General features: G+C 35.8%; 1 protein-coding gene across 1 annotated transcript in view; it reads left to right on the forward strand.

Moving 5' to 3' along the window:
• Window positions 1-3,011: 3,011 nt before the first annotated feature.
• Window positions 3,012-23,028, forward strand: part of LOC307182309 (uncharacterized protein) — a gene marked incomplete at its 5' end in the record, with an annotated part of 42,156 nt that continues 22,139 nt past the window's right edge. The window contains 3 exons of the mRNA XM_079913565.1: window positions 3,012-3,023; window positions 4,292-4,420; window positions 21,127-21,383. Coding sequence (XP_079769691.1) covers window positions 3,012-3,023; window positions 4,292-4,420; window positions 21,127-21,383 — 398 coding nt within the window. The remainder of the gene's footprint in view (window positions 3,024-4,291; window positions 4,421-21,126; window positions 21,384-23,028) is intronic.

Genomic DNA, 23,028 nt, shown 5'->3' on the forward strand with positions numbered 1-23,028 from the left:
GGAGAGAGAGATTACCCTCACCTTGTGTGAACCAAGGAAGGAGGTGGTACTTGAGATACTGCAGGATCAGTTCATGCTTCTGGGGATATATTTTGGCCCACATAGTAGCTTTTTTCTTAGAGGCAATATGAGTGAAACTAATAAGTTGTTTTTAATAGAGCATAAGATTCATAAAATGGTAAGGAAATAAAAATAAAAGCAGAGGATAGGATTCTTAAGAAAACCTTTGTCTCCAGTATGATTCTTGTGCCAGGACTGAGGAGCAGTTCATTCTCCCTTTTCAATTCACCAAAATTTTAGTTGTTCTTTTAAGTCTCTTCTCTGGTTCTTAGAAAAGGAATTGATATAGTAATGATTTTAAGTATCAAATAATTAAAATGGGGACGAGACTAAAGTTTCATTAAAGATAATTGTTCTTTAATAAGTGTCTTCAGTATCAATAAATCTAAATCCACTGGGGTGGTGAGAGATGAGGGTGTTAGGGCAGCTGCTATTACAAGTCTATGTGAAAGTACTACTGGACCATCCTGTACCTTTTTTTTTTTTTTTTTTTTTTTGCGGTACGCGGTCCTCTCACTGTTGTGGCCTCTCGCGTTGCGGAGCACAGGCTCCGGACGCACAGGCTCAGCGGCCATGGCTCACGGGCCTAGCCGCTCTGCGACATGTGGGATCTTCCCAGACCGGGGCACGCACCCATGTCCCCTGCATCGGCAGGCAGACTGTCAACCACTGCGCCACCAGGGTAGCCCTTATTTCCTTTTCAGAGATAACTTCTAAACTAAGTGTATAGCCTTTATGTCCATGTTTTTAGATATATGTGAATGCTTCTTATGTTGTTTTGGGGATTTAAAAAATTACATAAATGATATTCTACTAGACATAACTTTCTACCTTGCTATTTGCACTCAATCATGTTTTTGAGAGTAGTTCTTTTTGATTCACATAAATTTAGTCTGGGCATGTTAACTGCTGCATAGAATTCCATTACAAATTATAGTAATATATCAGTTTTTATACATTTTAGTTTTTTTCTTATATAAACAAGCTACAGTGAGTATTCTTGTACAGCATGTCTCCTTGTTCATATCTTCTAAACTATGAAATAAGAAAAGTTTTCAAGCTGTATTTGAAAGAACTTGACTACAAAATTAATTGCTGGTTGAATATTTCTTACTTTTATAAATTAAAAACCTAATTGAACATAGTATTATTTTTTTCTTTTTATTATTGGTGTTTGAAATCTTAGTGATATTGTGGTGTACTAAAAATAAGACATTTAGCACATTTTAATCAATTTGCCCTTTTGTTTTAGATCTCAGATACACAGTCAAGTTAATCATGCTTAGTTCATGGTACAGTATCATCTTTCTGTGCAAGACCCCTCTCACTTTATTTTTTCTCCATCTCCGTTTCTATCTCATCTCAGTTTAATATGTTTGACATATGTCTTTGGATATATATGCATCTTAAAAAATATGTAGTTTTGTTTTGTGAATGGATTTTTTTAAAACATAGAATAAAAAAATAGAATAAAAGAATATAGAAAAAATAGAATAAAAAATAGAAAAGAACTGTAAAATGTATACACACAGATTAGGTAATAAAACAAATACCTATGAACCTATCATCTAGTTTCATAAAACACTGCCAGTACCTTAGAACCTTCCTGTGTGCCCCTTACTAACTGAATCCCTTTACTCCCACCTAAACTTAAAAATAGTGGATATTTGAGTTTTGTGTCTATCATTCCCTTGCTTCTCTTCCTAGTCTTATCACTCATATATGTATCCCTAATAAATATTAATTTTATCTGTTTTAAAAGTTTGTTTAACGGAATTATACTGCTTTTGTGTTTTTGTCACTTCTTTTACTTCATGAGATTTGTGTTGATCTATGTACAATTATTCAATAATTATTCTATTGTACAAATATACCATAAGTTACTTATCCATTAAACTCTTATTTAACATGTGGGTTGTTTTCAGTTTTTTGCTTTTTTGAATAACATTGTTAATCTTTGCTTTTAACTGGAAAGTTTAGTCCATTTGCATTTATTGATATTACTGGTTATTTGGGTGTATTTCTATCATCATATGTGTAATCTATTTGTCCCATTATTTTTGTTTCCTCTTCCCTCCTTCTTTCATACCAAAAACTGATTGTTTTTGTTTTGTTGTGTTGCATTTATTTCTTTTTTCTCATTCTATTTTTTCCTTTTCTACTAGTTTATAAGTTATATGCTGTATGACTATTGTTTAACTAGTTATATTAGTTGTTTTAACATATATACTTAGCAAAGTTAACTGAAATCTGTATGATTACTCTTGAGAAATATGAATATTTTATAGTGCTTTAAACTGTTTTTCTCCTCTCAGTGTATATGCTTTTTTTTGTCCTGCATTGGTTCTATTCCTTATTTTCAATCCCATAAATCACACTTTTTAAATTAATTAACGCTTATGTAAATATACCCACATAATATTTACTGTTTGTTCTTTTTTTTTAACTAGTCTTTCTTGTATCTCAGACTTTGTGAGTTCATTTTCTTTCTATGTGAAATGCATCCTTTAGAATTCTCTTAAGTGAGGACCTATTGGTGGTAAATTCAATTTTTGTTTGTTTAAAATATCTTTATTTTACTCTTAATCTTAAAACATAATTAAGTATAAAATTCTGGTTGGCAGTTACCTTATATCCTTGATTTGAAGAAATACTACTATTTTATCCACTATTTTGAAATTCAAAAGTATGTTTTCAGCTAACCTATCCATATATGAATTAGCATCAACTTTAAGCTGCAGCCCAGTTGCAGAGATGTGAAAATTTGTGCATCTTAGACTCAATAAAAGATGATATATTTTTCTTAGTACATTACAGATATCATTTTGCTGTTTCTCAGCCTCTGTTACTATTGAGAAGTCACTCACCAGTCTAACTGCTATTTCTTTGTAATTATCTGTCCTTTCTATTATCTGCTTTTTAGATCTTTCTTTATGTTCTACAGTTTCATTATGAGTGTGGAGGTAAAGAAATTTTTTTTAGTCACTTTTCTTGGTATTTGCTAGACCACTTAGATTGGAATCTTTCAACAATTCTGTAAAATTATCAAAACATTATTTCTTCACATAGTGTCTCTTCCCCCTTCTCTAGAATGTAGCCTTCTTGGACTCCAAATAGACGTATGATAGGCCTTCTCATTTCAATCTCTCTGCCTTTAAACTCTCTTTCACCATTTATTTTTTTTCCTATATGCTTGATAATTTCCTTCATATTTGAGTTCACTCATTCCTCAGCTATGTCTAAGTTGCTTTTTAATGTGTCCATTCAGTTTTCAAATTAAAACGATTACACTTTTTATTTCTAAGAGTCTTATTTGGTTGTTTTTCCAACATGTTTTCCAATATGTTAATTCTTTGTGGTCTCTTGTGACTTAATCACATTTTCAAAAGTTCTCTATTTTTTTAAACATTTAAACATAGTTATTTTGTATTCTCTTATGCAGGCCTATGTTCCTAGTATCTTGGTAAGCATAAAATTCTAAAACCTGATAACTTTAGAAAAATGTATTTTGTTCCTTTAATACGTTAAGCACCATGTGATATATTTATACTTTTTAGAGATTTAGATTAACACATTTTTCTTGGCTTCATTTGAATCATATAAACTTTGTTCTTAACCAGTTATGCTAATTAAAATTTAGAACATTATACACTCTTTTGACAATAGGAGGAGATATTGCAATACAGGTAAATCTCCCTAATTTTTACCCTCAGTAAGGTGTGAAAGAAACACAAAATTGATGTTGATTTACTGAAATCAGATTTTTTTAAAAAATCAATTTGTATAATTATAGAAGCATAGGAATTGATTTATAATCAAAAATAAAACAAATACTGGTAAATCTTTCATCAGTGACCTTATAATAGTTCAAGTTTCTGTAAAGGTTTTACTAGATGTGAATTAAAACTTCCCCAGACATTTTATATGTGTTTTCTTGATTCCTACACTCTCAGAAATTATGTTTATTAGATGTGCTGCATTTACTTATCACTGGTGTTGTAAATTGTCAGGTAAGAATTTTTAGAAAAATGTAAAGTTGCCTTTTAGGTTAACATGTTACTTGCTGCTTTCTTGAGACCTATTTCATTTGTTAGGATAGCACCTCAAAATCAATATTTTAAAGTTGTATTTTATTTAGAGTTACTTACTTGAGTTTGTGTGGGCTAAAACATTGCGGTTTTTGATCTATAGTTACATGATTAATTAATTAATTTGAAATTTCTTTTTGTAGGCTTGTTTTGATCCACCTCTTGAAGTGGTTCCCACCAGGAACCCAATCACGTGCAACAAAAGGGCAGCTGACCCAGTCCATCCTGACCTTGCTGGTTTGTTGGTGAAATACAAGAATCTTTTAGCTGAGGTATGCGGATTACCTGAAAATAAAACACCATGGGAAATTATATCCTCTGTAGGGAGAGAAACATTCTGATAAAAAGCTCAAAGTATTATCTGAACTCAGTTTTGCTGTTTTCTCAATATTGAAGCCTCTTATCACCGAGGAGCACTAATGTAGACCCAAATCTGTCTTTTGCCAGAGAAGTCCCTTTGAAGATGGTATAATATGTAGTGCCGCTTTTGAGTTACTGCTGAATGCTGTAGTATTAGAACATTGCTTAGGAACTGCCATGCTCAAAATGTATATAATAATAATAGTTACATGTATTAAGCATTTTTCAATGGAAAGGGTGAGTTCCCACTTTCCAATATAGCACCAAATGGCAAATACCCACTGCTCTTATTAAATACTTAATGAAACATCTGAGTAATATCAACAGATGAAAAAGAAACCACATTTGTAGGAAATGCCTTGACACCCTGTGATGAACTAGAGAGTGCCTATAGGAATTCTTTAGTTGAACTCAAGCACCCTTAAACATTTGTTGCAAGAGATAGGTAACCAAGTTTGGAATCCCAAAGGCCATTGTCATTGTTAAAGGTAACATGATGTGGCTGCTTATGTCTGTATTGCCTCTATGGTTACCTTTAAGTAAAATGTTCTAAATGCTTTTATTGGGACATTGACCACCCTTTTGAATAAGTAGTTATCTATGGTGTCTGTATTGGTTTGCTTGGGCTGCCATAATAAAGTGCCATGGACTGGGTGGCTTAAATAACAGAAATTTATTTTTTCACAGTTCTGGAGGCTAGAAGTCCAACATAAGGTGTCAGCAGGGCTAGTTTCTTCTTTTTAATGTTTTCGCCAGCTTTATTGCCATATAACTGACATAACATTGTGTAAATTTAAGATGTACAATGTGGTGATTTGATATACACACGTATTGCAAAATATTACCACAATAAGGTTGGTTAATACGTCCACCACCTCACATAATTACCTTTTTTTTTTTCATGATGAGACAGTTGGTTTCTTCTGAGGCCTATCTCCTTGGCTTGTAGATGGCCATCTGTTCTCTGTGTCTTCGCTTGGTCACTGTGTCCAAATTTCTTCCTCTCATTAAGAACATCAGTCATGTTGAATTAGGGCTCACCCTAAAGATCTCATTTTAACATAGTTACTTCTTTAAACACCCTATCCTCAAATACAGTCACATTCTGGGGTACTAGGGGCTAGGACTTCAACATATGAATTTTGAGGGGACACACTCAGCCCATAAGAGTGGCTTTATTCCTTGAGACCTCTTTTCTGCTCAGGACCTCATTAAAGTTCTTTTCTGCTATCTTATCTATCAATAGCCTGACTCCAGGTTTCAGGTAGATAGATAGATAGATAATTTCTTTCAATTTTTTATGCTAACATTTTCCCTCTTTTAGCATAGAGAGGTGAATAGAAATTAAATTTAAACATAATTTACATAGATACAATAAATCTTATTACACTTTGGAGACATTTCTTAGTTTTTTCTTTCAGGAAAAAAATGTGATGCAAATCCCTGAAAATTGTAGCAGTTTTACTATGGGTAGCATTGTTCTTCTTCTCCACAGAATAACTTACTACTAATACTTCTGAAGTTTGGGATTTTTGATAATTTGGATTTGGATTCAATTAGGGTTTATGTCTATGCCTAATTCATAAAAAAACTTTTAAACCAAATTGTCAAAAAAAGACAGGTTTTAAACCTTGTTTAAAGAAAATATGTAAGCTATTTTCAAGAATTTCCAAGTACTTTTTAAAAGCAATTTTCTACATGTACATAAAGCATTTGGTACCTATACATATTTTTCATCTATTTGTCAAAACAGATATCCAAAAGGCTCTACAAGGTCTCATTTTGACTTGATTTTAGATACTATATACGTTAAAAAGTATTCCATAGCTCATATTGGCATTTTCTGAATTTAATAAAAATTAGTGACAGTTTAACTGTGTCAAACTTACTTAAAAAAAAAAAAGTCTAGTGATTTCAGTAGAGTACCTTCAGCATGAGTCATCTTTCCCTTTTCCAATAACCTATTATTTAATCCTACAGGAACACAATTGTCTTGATGAGACAGGTTTTCTCTTCACTGCATACATTTAAATCTTTTGTTATAATTAACTTTATCTCTTTGTGGGACATACAAAAATAATTATCATGTGTTTCTGTCCAATAATGGAGAAACAGGTGCAAGAGAGCTATATTTAGGAAAAGCCAGGTATAGAAGGGATAAATATTAAAGTATTCAGTTGGTGATGGTGTTGTCTAGTTTAGGCAATATGATATTTAGCTAAAACTCTAGCATAGTGCTAGGTGGGCTGCTGTAGTAGTAAAAGTTAAACAGGGAATTCCCTGGTGGTCCAGTGGTTAGGACTTGGCACTTCCACTGAAGGGGGCCCGGGTTCGATCCCTAGTTGGGGAACTAAGATCCCACAAGCCATGAGGCACGGCCAAGAAAAAATTAAAAAAAAAAAAAAGTTAAACAACTTGTAAAACAAATTACTGATAATATGTACAATAAGGCCTAGAGTCTTAAATTGAAGATAAATTTAATGTGTTTTGCCAGTATTTTTAATTTGATTTTCATGGAAACTTTTATTTGTGAGGGCAATATGACAGTGTTTTTTGCAGATAAGATGTTTTCTTCCCTTAGTGTAGTAAAAAGGCAAACAGTAGAAAGCTGGTAGATGCAGCCAGCTCTGGAGGGGAGAATGGAGGCAATATAAATTTTGCAGCTAAAGAAAAATATGTGAGAACCAGTTATTATTAATTTTAATTGAAATTTTAATTGAGGTAATTGTAGATTCATTTGCAGTTTTAAGAAATAATACAGAGAGATCCACTGTAGATTTTGCAAAGTTTCTCCCAAATTTTTCAAAACTATGGTATAATGTAACAGCCTAAATATTGACATTGATACAATACAATCCACTAATATTATTCAAGTTCCCCCAGTTTTACTTGTACTCATTTGTGTGTTTGTGTGTATCAAGTTCTAAACAGTCAGTCAAAATACTGAACAGTTAGTTTTAACAGCACAAAGATCCTTCCCATTGCCATTTGTTATCCACACCCACTTCCTTCCCATCCCCAAATCCTGGCAACCACTAATGTCTTCTCCATTTCTAAAATGTTGTCATTTCAAGAATGTTATATACTGAAAAGAAAAAGTCATGTACTCAAAAAGCTAAACATAGAGTTATCACATGACCCAACAATACCACTCCTGGATATATAGACAAGAGAATTAGAAATATATTCACAAAAAAACTTGTAAATGAATGTTCACTGTAGCATTTTTCATAAAGCCAAAAAGTGGACACAACCCAAATATCCATCAGCTGATGAGTAGATATGCAATATGTGGTATATCCATACAGTAGAATGTTATTTAGCCATAAAAATGAATGAAGTCCTGATTCATGCTCCAACATGGTTGAACCTTGAAAACATTATGCTAAATGAAAAGAAGCCAGTCACAAGAGGCAACATATTGTACAATTCCATTTATATAAAATGTACAGAATAGGCAAATCCATAGAAACAGAACAGATTAGTGGTTGCCAGGAGCTAGGAGGAGGGGGGAATGGGGAGTGACTACTAACAAGTATGGGGTTTCTTTAGGGGATAATGAAAATGTTCTGGAATTAGATCATGGTGTTGGCTGCACAACTACAAATATACTAAAAACTGAATTGTACACTTTAAAGGGTGAATTTTATGGTATGTGGATTATATCTCAATTTAAAAAGTAAAAAATTGTTCAATATGGCTGCACAAGTCTATGAATATACTAAAAACCAGTCAACTGTATACTTTAAATGGATGAATCCATGAATTATATCCTAATAAAGCTGCTTTTTTGTGTATGTGTGGTACGCAGGCCTCTCACTGTTGTGGCCTCTCCCGTTGCGGAGCACAGGCTCCGAACGCGCAGGCTCAGCTGCCCTGGCTCATGGGCCCAGCCGCTCTGCGGCATGTGGGATCTTCCCGGTCCGGGGCATGAACCCGTGTCCCCTGCATTGGCAGGCGGACTCTCAACCACTGCGCCACCTGGGAAGCCCCAATAAAGCTGTTTTTAAAATGTTATACAAAAGAATCATGCATATGTTACCATTTGAGATTGGCTTTTTCATTCAGCATAATTTCCTGGAGATTTCTTCAAGCTCTTGTATCAATAGTTTGGTCCTTTTTATTGCTGAGATTGTGGTATGTATATACCACAGTTTGTTTAACCATTCATTTGTTGACTTGTTGGTTTTTTAGCTATCACATATAAAATTGCTATGAACATGCATGTACAGGTTTTTGTGTGAACATAATTTTTCATTTCTCTGGGATAAGTGCCCCAAAATACAATAGCTAGGTCATATGGTATTTGCATATTTAGTTTTAAAAGCAACTGCCAAACTATTTTCCAGAGTAGCTGGACCATTTTATCCTCCTACCAGCAACATATGAGTGATCTGGTTTCTCTGCATCCTCACCGGCGTTTGGTGTTGTCATTATTTTGTATTTTAGATATTTTAATATATGTGTAGTGGTATCAAATTTTGGCTTTAATTTGCGTATCCTTAATGGCTGGTGATGTTGAACGTATTTTTTTTAACTATTTATTTATTTAGGCTGGACCGGGTCTTAGCTGTGACATGTGGGATCTTTTTTTTTAGTTGCATCATGAGGGCTTCTTAGTTGCGGCATGCATGTGGGATCTAGTTCCCCAACCAGGGATCGAAACCAGGCCCCCTGCATTGGGAGCACAGAGTCTTACCCACTGGACCACCAGGGAAGTCCCTGAACCTATTTTTATGTGCTTATTTGCCATCCACATATCCTTTCCGGTAAAGTTTCTGTTCAAGTCTTTTGCCCATTTTTTAATCAGATTGTTTTCTGAGAGTCTAGAGTCCTTTATATATTCTAGACGTAAGTCTTTTGTTGACAATTTTTATCAACAAGCTGTATCTGAGTTTGGGGGTTACCTAAATTTAGCTAAGTTCTGAATATATTTCTGGTTCATTATGTCCAAATCCAACATCAAACTATTCAAAAATTTGGATTCTTTAATATAAAAGATAACAGGCATACCTCTTTTATTGTGTTTCACTTTATTGCACTTCGCCGATATTGTGTTTTTCACAAATCGAAGGTCTGTGGCAGCCCTGCTTTGAGAAAGTCTATTGGCGCTATTTTTCTAATAGCATCTGCTCACTTCATGCCTCTGTGTCACATTTTGGTAGCTTTCACAATATTTCAGACTTTTTCATTATTATATTTGTTGTGGTGATCAGTGATCTTTGATGTTACTAATGTAATTGTTTTGGGGACCACAAACTGTGCCCATATAAGATAGCGAGCTTAATTGATAAATGTTGTGAGTTCTGACTACTCCACCTACTGCCATTCCCCATCTCTCTCCCTCTCCTCAGGCCTCCCTATTCCTGAGACACAACAATATTAAAATTAGGCCAATTTATAACTCGACAATGACCTCTAAGTGTTAAAGTGGAAGAATGAGTTGCTCATCTCTTGCTTTAAATCAAAAGCTAGGAATGATTAAGCTTAGTGAGGAAGGCATATCAAGAGCTGAGATAGGCTGAAAGCTAGGCCTTTTGCCCCAAACTGTTAGCCAAGTTGTGAAAGCAAAGGAAAAGTTCTTGAAAGAAATTAAAAGTGCTACTCCAGTGAACACACGAGTGATAAGAAAGTGAAACAGCCTTATTGCTGATATGGAGAAAAGTTCTTGTGATCTGGATAGAGATCAAACCAGCCACAGCATTCCCTTAAGCCAAAGCCTAATCCAGAGCAAAGCCCTAACTCTCTTCAATTCTAGGAAGGCTGAGAGAGGTGAGGAAGCTGCAGAAACAAGTTTTGAGGCTAGCAGAGGTTGGGTCATGAGGTTTGAGGGAAAAGTTGTTTCCATAACATAAAAGGTGAAGCAGCAAATGCTGATGTAGAAGCTGCAGCAAGTTATCCAGAAGAACTAGTTAAGATCAAGATGAAGGTGGCCACACTAACCAACAAATTTTCAGTGCAGCCTCCTATTGGAAGAAGATGCCATCTAGAACTTTCATAGCTAGAAAGAAGTCAATGCCTGGCTTCAGAGCTTCCAAGGACAGGCTGACTCTCTTGTTAGAGGCTGATGCAGCTGGTGACTTTCAGCTGAAGCCAGTGATCATTTACCATTCCCCAAGTCCTAGAGCCCTTGAGAATTATGCTAAATCTGTTTTGCCTGTGCTCTGTAAATTGAACAACAAAGCCTGGATGACAGCCCATTTGTTTACAACATGGTTTACTGAGTATTTTAAACTTGCTGTTGAGGCCTACTTCTCAGAAAAAAAGATTTCTTTCAAAATATTACTGCTCTTGGTCACCCAAGAGCTCTGATGGAGATATACAATGAGGTTAATGTTATTTTCATGCCTGCTGATACAACATCCATTCTGAAGCCCATGGATCAGGTAGTAATTTCAACATGTTTCTTTAGAGATTTTATTTATTTATTTATTTTGGCTGCTCCGGGTCTTAGTTGCAACACACGGGATCTTTTAGTTGCAGCATGTGGACTTCTTAGTTGCATCATGTGGACTCTTGGTTGCGGCATGTATGTGGGATCTAGTTCCCTGACCAGGGATAGAACCCGGGTCCCCCACGTTGGGAGTGCTGAGTCTTACCTACTGGACCACCAGGGAAGTCCCTAATTTCGACTTTCAAGTCTTATTATTTATGAAATACATTTCGTAAGGCTATTGTTGCCATAGTGATTCCTCTGATGCATCTGGGCAAAGGAAATTGAAAAACTTCTGGAAAGGATTCACCATTCTAGATGCCATTAAGAACATTTGTAATTCATGGAAAGAGTTCAAAATATCAACATTAACAGAAACTTGTAAGAAGTTGATTCTAACTCTCATGGATGACTTTGAGGGGTTCAAGACTTCAGTGAAGGAAGTCGCTGCAGATGTGGTGGAAATAGCAAGAGAACTAGAATTAGAAGTGGAGCCTGAAGATATGACTGAATTGCTGCTATCTCATGATAAAACTTGAACAGATGAGGAGTTGCTTCTTATGGATGAGCAAATAAAGTGGTTTCTTGAGATAGAATCTACTCCTGGTGAAGATGCTATGAAGATGCTTGAAAGGACAGCAAAGGATTTAGAATATTACATAAACTTAGTTGATAAAGCAGGGACAGGGTTTGAGAGGATTTACTCCAATTTTTAAAAAGATTTCTATGGGTAAAACTCTTTCAAAAAGTTTTACGTGCTGAGAGAAATTGTTTGTGAAAGGATGAGTCAATTGATGTGGCAAACTTCATTGTTGTCTTATGTTAGGAAATTGCCTCAGCCATCCTAACCTTCAGCAACCACCACCTGCTTAAGTCAGCAGCCATCAGCATGGAGGCAATTTCAATTGCCTCCATCAGCAAAAAGATTATGACTCACTGAAGGCTCAGATGATGGTTAGCATTTTTTAGCAATGAAGTATTTTTAAATTATGGTATGTATATTGTTTTTTTAGAGACAATGCTATTGCACATTTTATAGTATAGTGTAAACATAACATTTATATGCACTGGGAAACCAAAAAATTCATGTGGTTCGCTTTATTGTGATACTTGCTTTATTGCAGTGGTCTGCAGTATCTCTGAAGTATGCCTGTAATGCAAGAGTGGTGGTTTTTTGTTGTTGTTGTTGTTTTTTGGGTTTTTTTTGTAATTCATAAAGTCATGACTTTTTAATCACAATAAAATATTGCTCGATGCCAGTTTTTCGTTACATAGCTGTAATTTTTTGGACTTTCCTAAATATTCCACTACATGTGTCAGACTTTTTTAAAATTTTTATTGGAGTATAGTTGATTTACAATGTTGTGTTAGTTTCAGGTGTACAGCAAAGTGAATCAGTTATACATATACACGTATCCATCCTTTTTTAGATTCTTTTCCCACATAGGTCATTATGGAGTATTGAGTAGAGTTCCCTGCGCTATACAGCAGGGCCTTATTAGTTATCTATTTTATATGTAGCAGTGTGTATATGTCAATCCCAATCTCCCAATTTATTCCTCTCCCCCTTAACCCCTGGTAATTGTAAATTTGTTTTCTACATGTGTAACTCGATTTCTGTTTTGTAGATAAGTTCATTTGTACCCTTTTTTAAGATTCCACATATATGCGTTATCATATGATATTTGTGTTTCTCATGAAGGAGTGTTTTTAACTCTTAGAGTTTGCAAATCACTGTTTATCTGGAGGAAGTAAAAACTAGAACTGTCAAGTCCTCTGGAGGACTAATTGACAAGGTTTGGTCATTAAAAGGAAAATTAAACTAGATCTAGAATCAATGTTGTGTGAGTCTGAGACTCATGCTACCTTAAGTACTTTTCAAGAAACCTGTTACCTAACATTATCTTAAAAATACCCTAACAATAAGATAACTAAAAATAAGATCTTAAAACATAGTTCTTATATCCTAGTATAGCGAAATGGGACCACTGCATTACACAACTCCAGGGGACATTCATTATTTACATGGTATCGCTGAACCACTGCAGTTCAGAGAACCCCCTGACTTACTGGTTAAAATAATGAAGATAATGCTGACAGACTTGAGCAATTATTGTGATTACCAGAAATTGGGATTATTTGATAGGAATCAAGTTTCAGCTCAGCATTTGTTTAGGTTCTGCCATGTGAAAATTACTAAAATAAGGCACTTGGGAGGTGAGGATATAAAAATAAATTAACCATGATTCTCATCCACAAAAAAATTAGAAGGTGGGGAGTTAGGCATATACAATGAAAGGAAATACCAGGTAAACTCTGAGCATAGGCTTCTTGGAGGTAGGGGCAGTTAAGGTGAAACTTGAAGGGCATAGAAGTTGAAGATAGGGGTGTAGGAGGACTCCTCTGGTGGTCCAGTGGTTGAGACTCTGCGCTTCCACTTCAGGGGGCATAGGTTCGATCCCCGGTTGGGGAACTAGGATCCCACATGCCGTGCGACATGGCCAAAAAAATAAATAAAATAAATAACTGAAGATAGGGGTGTAGAACTGTAAAAGTAGGTTGGAGTCAATGAAGTAGCCAGAATAACATGCTATAATGAGTTTGAGGTTGATGGGGAATCATCACAGTGTTTTGTTGTTTTTTTTAAATTAATTAATTATTTACTTTTATTTTTTAAATTTTTGGCTGCACTGGGTCTTCGTTGTTGCACGCGGGCTTTTCTCTAGTTGTGGCGAGCAGGGACCACTCTACGTTGCGGTGTGCGGGCTTATTGCTGTGGCTTCTCTTGTTGTGGAGCACGGGCTCTAGGTGCGCAGGCTGCAGCAGTTGTGGCACGCGGGCTCAGTAGTTGTGGTGCATGGGCCTAGTTGCTCTGCAGCATGTGGGATCCTCCAGGGCCAGGGATCGAACCCGTGTCCCCTGCAGGCGGATTCTTAACCACTGCCCCACCAGCGAAGTCCCCAACACAGGGTTTTGAGGAGAAGTGATATTATATGATCTGAAACAGCTAAGGGTAGAATAGATATTCTTTACTTGTGTTCTTGGAACGTTCTGCTCATACCACTGTTATTGCACCTGTTATGGTATATTCTAGTTGTTTCAAAATTGGTCTCCCTAGTGAGCTGGGAAATTTTTGAGAGTTCTTAATCTTCTCAGGATCCCCAGAGCCTAGCACATGCCTGAAACACAGAAGACACTAAGCCTTGTCTGTTGAATAAAGAATGGCTCAGAGGGTTGCTAGATTGGAGGTGGGAAGACCAAGTACGATGTCTTACACCAAACAGTGCATGAGATAGACAATGAAGCCCTGAAACAAGACAAAGATAAATGGGAAGAAAGGGGTAGATATGAAAGACATTAGAAGTACAATGAACAGACCAAATGACTTGAGGGGGAGACTTAAAAACAAAAGGGTGAGTAAAAAATGACTCTGATCTAATTAACATATTTTTAAATGAATCAATTTAGATATAAATGAATTTTAAACTTTTTTTTTTCCCCACACTGCACTGTTTGCGGGATCTCAGTTCCCTGACCAGGGATTGAACCCAGGCCACAGCAGTGAAAGCTCAGAATCCTAACCACTAGGCCACCAGGGGGCTCCCACTTTCCATTTTTTAAACATTTGAACTTGCTATTAAGAGGTATTTTCTAAATAGATCTTTCATAGAATATCTAACCCATTATTTTAAGTAAATTAATTTGTGATTAAATAAATAGGTCTTAAGACAGGATCTGAGTTGTAATACATAGACGCAGAGGTGAAGCAAATCACATATTTTGATAATAAATAGAAACTGACGAATGAAGAGTGGAAGTGCTCAAGAAATGCCATAAGAGAATAATTCCTTTACACAAGGAGTAAAAGTTTCACTTGTGTGAAAAGTAAGAAGGGGGTAAAAAATCTGATCCTAGAGTTTAGTACAAGGTAAAAAGATTTAAAACATTTCGTTATCAACCAGACTGTAAGCCATTTCCATTTCCTCTATGGTAGGAAGGTTATATTTATTCTATGAGGATTGCTCAAGGATCAAAACTATAGAACATCTTTTAATATGCATATTTTGGGGGAAATGGAACAATATTTTATAAAGAAGATTGGCCATGTGCTGGAAATGGCATTAAAAAGCAATCTAAATGATGAAGTCAGTGCAACCCTGGAGGCTATGGTGCTGACCATGAAGAGTTTATTGAATTCTGAAGATTCTACTTCACGCTGAGAAGCTTTATCTGGCTTCTAAATTGTAAAATTCATTTCAAAAATTTACCTCTCTTATGGTCATTTAAAGGAAAACAAAACACAACATAGAATTTGTCACATCCAGGTTTGCATTGTTCTTTGATACCGGCACTAATGGAAAGAAAATCAGGGACGGAGATAAAAAGGAGACCGATGGTTTCATGAAAGCCAAGGATCAGTCATGGAGTCACTGCAGAAAACAGAAACCACTCTGACTTTTCCAAAAAAAATTATTTAATACAGAGAATTACATGTATACAAAATGATTGGGAAGTCTTTGTGTGGGAGCTGGGGCCAGCGTTGGATGAATGTGTTCAAAGACACACCACTGTAGATGAGATCTGAAGGTCCAGAATTTGCTGCTACTGCCATTGAGCATTTCTTGCACAGCCACAGCTGTCTCTCAACTTCCACAAAACTGGTAAACAGGTCAGGGAATGTTTTTTTGTCCATTCTCCAAGGAGAATGTTTTTTCTCCTTGAACTTGGTTACCAGCAGAAATAGCAGTGGGAAGATGGTCTTTTCTCCTTTAATTTAAATTTAATGAGAATGCATCTCTCTTTGGTGCAGCCCACTTTACATAAAGCATGGGTCTCAAAGTGTACTTACTCTCCAGACCAGCAACATTAACATCACCTGGAAGCTTGGTAAAAATACAAATTCTTGGGCTTCCCTGGTGGCGCAGTGGTTGAGAGTCCGCCTGCCGATGCAGGGGACACGGGTTCGTGCCCCGGTCCGGGAGGATCCCACATGCTGCGGGAGCGGCTGGGCCCGTGAGCCATGGCCGCTGAGCCTGCGCGTCCGGAGCCTGTGCTCCGCAACGGGAGAGGCCACAACAGTGAGAGGCCCGCGTACCGCAAAAAAAACAAAAAACAAAAAAACCAAATTCTTAGTCCCAGGCCAAACTAGAAACTCTGGGGGTAGGTCTAGCAATCTGTTTTTAAAGAAGACTTCCAGGGCACTCTGAAGCATGCTAAAGTTTGAGAACCATTGACCTAGAGAATCCCAGCCTCCAAAAACGAGTCTGGAAAATAACAGTTTTATTTCTAGTTCTATGGAACAAGGAGACATCAGGAACGGGAATGGATACCAAGTGCCAATGACTGTACCCAGCAAAAGAGCATGGCCAATGGTATCAAAAGCTTCAGTGACATGTGGAATATGATGACAACTGAAAAGAAGTGTTGAATCTGACATAAGAGAAGAGTTTCCATGGTGAGGCATAAAGGATGAGAGATGGAATGATATAAAAATTGATTAATAGTAGATAAAGAATGAGCACAGAGAGTTCTTACTGTCAGTGTGGCTGGGCAATGAAGAGGAGAAATGGGTTTTAGCCTGAGCTCAAATCTTTCACTTCATCTTCACGAACTTATTTGAGCACCACCCTGCTCCATTTCAGATACTTTAGTTGCTTCTGCAGCTAATTAGCAAAGTTTGTGGAGTACTTTTTTGGATGACTTAATTTCAAGTTCCAAGGGAGCACAAACTGCAATTTAGTGTACATCTGCAATTTAGCATATGCTTATAATTTAGTGTATAGTTATATTCTAATATGTGCCAGACACTATGCTAGGCCCTTGATATATGTTATTTTTATTTCTTACAACCAGAATGTAAGGCGGTTAAGAAAATTTAACTTATTTGTCTTGGCCACAATCTGTCTTGTTCCTCCAGATTTTGAGGTCTTTCCACTCTTCCATATTTTCTTTCTCTATAAAATTACTGGCTTCATGGGGATGTGTTTTTTAAATAGCAGTATGATTAGAAAATACATAAAGGTATGTTTTGAGAACATATAAGGTTTATTTCATTGAATTCCACAGAATGATTTAGACACCGATGTATACACATACTGTATTAAAAATTGAATTTTAAATGCTTGATCTTCGTACCTCCTTTGCTGCTGGGAATTATAGCATTTCTAATTAATGTAATTTTATTCAGTAACAGAGTATTCTTGAACTTTTTTCTGGTTATAAAGCATATGCTGTTTTACAAAGTCAAATGAAAGCATTTCCTCTAAAATCAGGAACAAGACAAGGGTGCCCACTCTTGCTACTATTATTCAACATACTTTTGGAAGTCAAGAAAAAGAAATAAAAGGAATCCAAACTGGCAAAGAAGAAGTAAAACTGAAACTGTTTACAGATGACATGATACTATACATAGAAAATCCTAAAGATGCCACCAGAAAACTACTAGAGCTAAACAATGAATTTAGTAAAGTTGCAGGATACAAAATTAATACACAGAAATCTCTTGCATTCCTATACACCAACAAAGAAAGATCAGAAGGAGAAATTAAGGAAACAATCCAATTTACCATTGCAACAAAAGGAATAAAATACCTAGGAATAAGCCTAAGGAGGCAGAAGACCTGTACGCAGAAAACTATGAGACTCTGATGAAAGAAATCAAAGATGACACAACCAGATAGAGAGATATGTCATGTTCTTGGATTGGAAGAATCAATATTGTGAAAATGACTATACCACCCAAAGCAATCTACAGATTCAGTGCAATCCCTATCAAATTACCAATGACATTTTTCACAACACTAGAACAAAAACTTTTACTTGTATGAAAACACAGAAGACCTCAAATAGCAAAAGCAATTCTGAGGAAAAAAAAAACGGAGCTGGAGGAATCAGCCTCCATGACTGTATACTACAGGGCTACAGTAATCAAGACAGTATGGTACTGGCACAAAAACAGAAATATAGATCAATGGAACAAGATAGAAAGCCCAGAGATAAACCCACGCACCTATGGTCAACTAATTTATGACAAAGGAGGCCAAAATATACAATGGAGCAAAGACAGCCTCTTCAATAGTGGTGCTGGGAAAACTGGACAGCTACATGTAAAAGAATGAAATTAGAACACTCCCTAACACCATACACAAAAATAAACCCCAAATGGATTAAAGACCTAAATGTAAGGCCAGCCACTATAAAACTCTTAGAGGAAAACATAGGCAGAACACTCTAGCCACCTCCTAGAGTAATGAGAATAAAAACAGAACTAAACAAATAGGACCTAATTAAACTTAAAAGCTTTTGCACAACAATGGAAACCATAAACAAGATGAAAAGACAACCCTCATCTTGGAAGAAAATGTTTGCAAATGAAGTAACTGACAAAGGATTAATCTCCAAAATATACAAACAGCTCATGCAGCTCAATATCAAAAAAACAAACAACCCAATCAAAAAATAGACGGAAGACCTAAATAGACATTTGTCCGAAGAAAATATACAGGTGGCCGACAAACACATGAAAAAATGCTCAACATTACTAATTATTAGAGAAATGCAAATCAAAACTACAATGAGATATCATCTCACACCGGTCAGAATGGCCATCATCAAAAAATCTACAAACAATAAATGCTGGAGATGGTGTGGAGAAAAGGGAACCCTCTTGCACTGTTGATGGGAATGTAAATTGATACAGCCACTATGGAGAACAGTATGGAGGTTCCTTAAAAAAACTAAAAATAGAACTTCCATGTGACCAAGCAATCCCACTACTGGGCATATACCCAGAGAAAATCTTAATTCAGAAAGACACATGCAGGCTTCTCTGGTGGTGCAGTGGTTAAGAATCTGCCTGCCAGTGCAGGGGACACAGGTTCGAGCCCTGGTCTAGGAAGATGCCACATGCCGCGGAGCAACTAAGCCTGTGTGCCACAACTACTGAGCCTGTGCTCTAGAGTCTGTGAGCCACAACTGCTGAGCCTGCACACCACAACTACTGAAGCCTGCACTCCTAGAGCCCGTGCTCCACAACAAGAAAAGCCACTGCAATGAAAAGCCTGCACACTGCAAAGAAGAGTAGCCTCCACTCGCCACAACTAGATAAAAAGACTGCGTGCAGCAACGAAGACCCAACACAGCCAAAAATAAATAAATAAATTTATATTAAAAAAAAGAAGACACATGCACCCCAATGTTCATTGCAGCACTATTTACAATAGCCAGGACATGGAAACAATCTAAATGTCCATCAACAGAGGAATGGATAAAGAAGATGTGGTACATATATACAATGGAATATTATTCAGCCATAAAAAAGAACAAAATTGAGTCATTTGTGGAGACGTGAATGGACTTAAATACTGTCATACAGAGTGAAGTAAAGTCAGAAAGAGAAAAACAAATATTGTATATTAATGCATACATGTGGAATCTGAAAAAATTGGTATAGAAGATCTTATTTACAAAGCAGAAATAGAGACACAGATGTAGAGAACAAATGTATGGGTACCAAGGGGGAAGGGGCAGGTGGGATTAATTGGGAGATTGGGATTGACATATATACACTATTGATACTATGTATAAAATAGATAACTAATGAGGACCTACTGTACAGCACAGGGAACTCTCCAACTATACTCCAATAAAATTTTTTTTAAATAACAATAAAAAGAAGAAATTTGGCTTTACTTTCTTACTAGTTCATCAGGTTTACACACAGCCTATTAAGAAATTTGAACAAATTAGATTAAATTAAAAGATAATTGACCCTTGAATGTCAGCAGTGCCTCAATTTTCTTCATCTAGTGAACTTTCTTCACTTATCAGGTAGAAGAGCAGAGACTTTTTACATGGCTACCAAGAGATAAATAACTTACCTCACAGCAGCTGTGCCCCTTGCCTCTCCGATCCTTTTTGGACTCTTCCCCCAGTGGCAGCCATTGGTGGCTCTTTTATGTCATGTGATGTCTCATATAATTCTTGGTTCTCTTTATAGCTTTATGATCTCTTCTTTCCTTTAGTTGCCTTAAAATATATATATATAATCAATTTAAGCCTGGCTCTTTCTCTTGACTCTTCCCTCTACCCATTTCTCTGATCAGCACAAATAAGGCCAGGAACCAAGTGGTATAAACATAGGCTGCTCTTTAGAAGAGCGGCCTGTGACCACATTCCCTTTTACAACCCATCATAAAACAAAACATCCACAGCCAAAGCATAAAGTATTTCTTTTCTGCTAGAAATTATAAAATTAATTATTTGTCTAATTTACTTTTATAACAAGATTTAAACAAAGTTAATGTTGATGAGAATAAAATCACTTATTCCAAACCCTATGTGTCAATTTGACATGATTTTTAAAATGTATTTAACATTGGAATTTACTGTTAGGAGATTCAGAAGTCTTCATTTTATTGTATAATAATGTATAATTTAAATACTCATAATAATCCCACTACTGGGCATATACCCTGAGAAAACCATAATTCAAAAAGAGTCATGTACCAAAATGTTCATTGCAGCTCTATTTACAATAGTCAGGACATGGAAGCAACCTAAGTGTCCATCAACAAATGAATGGATAAAGAAGATGTGGCACATATATACAATGGAATATTACTCAGCCATAAAGCAAAACGAAATTGAGTTAATTGTAGTGAGGTGGATGGACTTAGAGTCTGTCATACAGAGTGAAGTAAGTCAGAAAGAAAAAAACAAATACCGTATGCTAACACATATATATGGAATCTAAAAAAAAAAAAAAAAGGTCATGAAGAACCTAGGGGCAAGACGGGAATAAAGACGCAGACCTACTAGAGAATGGACTTGAGACTACGGGGAAGGGATAGGGTAAGCTGGGACAAAGTGAGAGAGTGGCATGGACATATATACACTACCAAACGTAAAATAGTTGGCTAGTGGGAAGCAGCCGCATAGCACAGGGAGATCAGCTAGGTGCTTTGTGACCACCTAGACAGGTGGGGTAGGGAGGGTGGGAGGGAGGGAGATGCAAGAGGGATGAGATATGGGGACATACGTATATGTATAACTGATTCACTTTGTTATAAAGCAGAAACTAACACACACACACACACACAAATACTCATAATGATTTAAAATCATGAAGTTTCTAAAACCAAATTTATAAATGATTTTTAAATAACACTTTTCCTTTCTCATTAGCTAAGAAATCTTCGAAACAAACTTTTCATAAAAGAAACTTCATTGCAAGAGATGAAGAATGAGCTAGAAAGTTACAAAGAAAAGAATGTGCAACAGTCATTCCACATAATGTCCCTGAAAGATGATATCAAGGACCTAGAAGAACTTGTTGCTTCTCTCACCAGAATTAAATCTTTGAAAAACATCAATATTCAGAATCTTGAAAGAGGCAACTGGGATCTAACTAGAAGAATTATAGAACTAGAAAACCTTCTAAGGTAGGGAATTTTCTAGTTTGTTTTCAAAAATGTCATTTGTCATAAGCTTGCAAATAATATATGAACCTCATATCCTGATTGATCACAGAATTTAAATCTAATGGAATTTTAAATACAGACTCAAAATTATATTTAAAAAAACATTTTTCACTGAGATATAATTTTCATTTCATTAAAATTCACCCTTTTGCAATATACAATTCAGTAGTTTTTAGTATATTCACAAGGTTGTGCAAGCATCACCGCTCTCTAATTTCAGAATGTTTCCATCAACCCCTAAAGAAACCCCATGTCTGTTAGGAGTTACTCCCCATTCCACTTTCTCCAGTCTCTGGCAATCTACTTTCTTTCTCTGTGGACTTGCCTTTTCTGGACATTTCATATGAATGAAATGATACATACAATATACGGCCTCTGTGTCTGACTTCTTTCATTTAGCGCAATGATTTCAAGATTCATCACCGTTTAGCATGAATCAGTACTTCATTTTTTGTATTGCTGAATAATATTCCATCATAAGGATACACCACATTTTATTTATCCATTCATCAGTTGATGAACATTGGGTTGTTTCCTTTGCAGGGGACTTTATGAATAAGCTGCTATGAGCATTCTTATATGAGTTTTTATATGACTGTATGTTTTATTTCTCTTAGGTATATGCCTTAGGAGTAGAATTGCTGGGTCGTAAAGTAACCCTATGTTTAACTTTTTGAGGTTACTTCTGAGCAACTTCCAGGCTGGTTTCCAAAATCTTTTAATTTTGATGAAGTTTATCTTTTTTTTGTTGTTGTCATTTGTGTCTTTGGTGTTATATCAAAGAAACCATTGCCTAATCCAGTATCACAAAGATTTACACGTATGTTTTCTTTTAATAGTTATTGTTTTAGTACTTAAATTTTTGTCTTTGATCCATTTTGACTAATTAAAAAAATTTTATTTTATTGAAGTATAGTTGATTTACAATGTTGTGTTAATTTTTCTGTGCAGCAAATTAAGTTATACATATACATACATTCTATTTTATATAGTTTTCTATTATGGTTTATCACAGGATATTGAATATAGTTCCCTGTGCTATACAGTAGGGCCTTGTTTATCCATTCTATGTATAATAGTTTGCATCTGCTAATCAAAAACTCCCAATCCATTCCTCCCCCACACTCCCTTCCCCTTGGCAACCACAAGTCTCTTCTCTATGTCTGTGAATCTGTTTCTGTTTTGTAGATAAGTTCATTTGTACCCTTTTTTTAGATTCTACATATAAGTGATATCATATGGTATTTGACTTTCTCTTTCTGACTTAGTATGATAATCTCTAGGTCCATTCATGTTGCTACAAATGGCATTATTTCATTCTTTTTTATAGTTTTGTCCAGATATATGCCCAGGAATGGGATTGCTGGATTATATGGGCAACTCTATTTTTAGTTTTTAGAGGAACCTCCATACTGTTTTACATAGTGGCTGCAGCAATTTACATTCGCACCAACAGTGTAGGAGGGTTCCCTTTTCTCCACACCCTCTCCAGCATTTGTTATTTGTAGACTTTTTAAAAAACTTTTTATTGGAGACAAATATATATGTAATAGTTTTTCATATCTTAAGTATAAATCCTAATGAATTGTGGACTTTTTAATGATGG

Source organism: Stenella coeruleoalba (assembly GCF_951394435.1).
Source record: "Stenella coeruleoalba genome assembly, chromosome: 2".
Classification (NCBI taxonomy): Eukaryota; Metazoa; Chordata; class Mammalia; order Artiodactyla; family Delphinidae; genus Stenella; species Stenella coeruleoalba.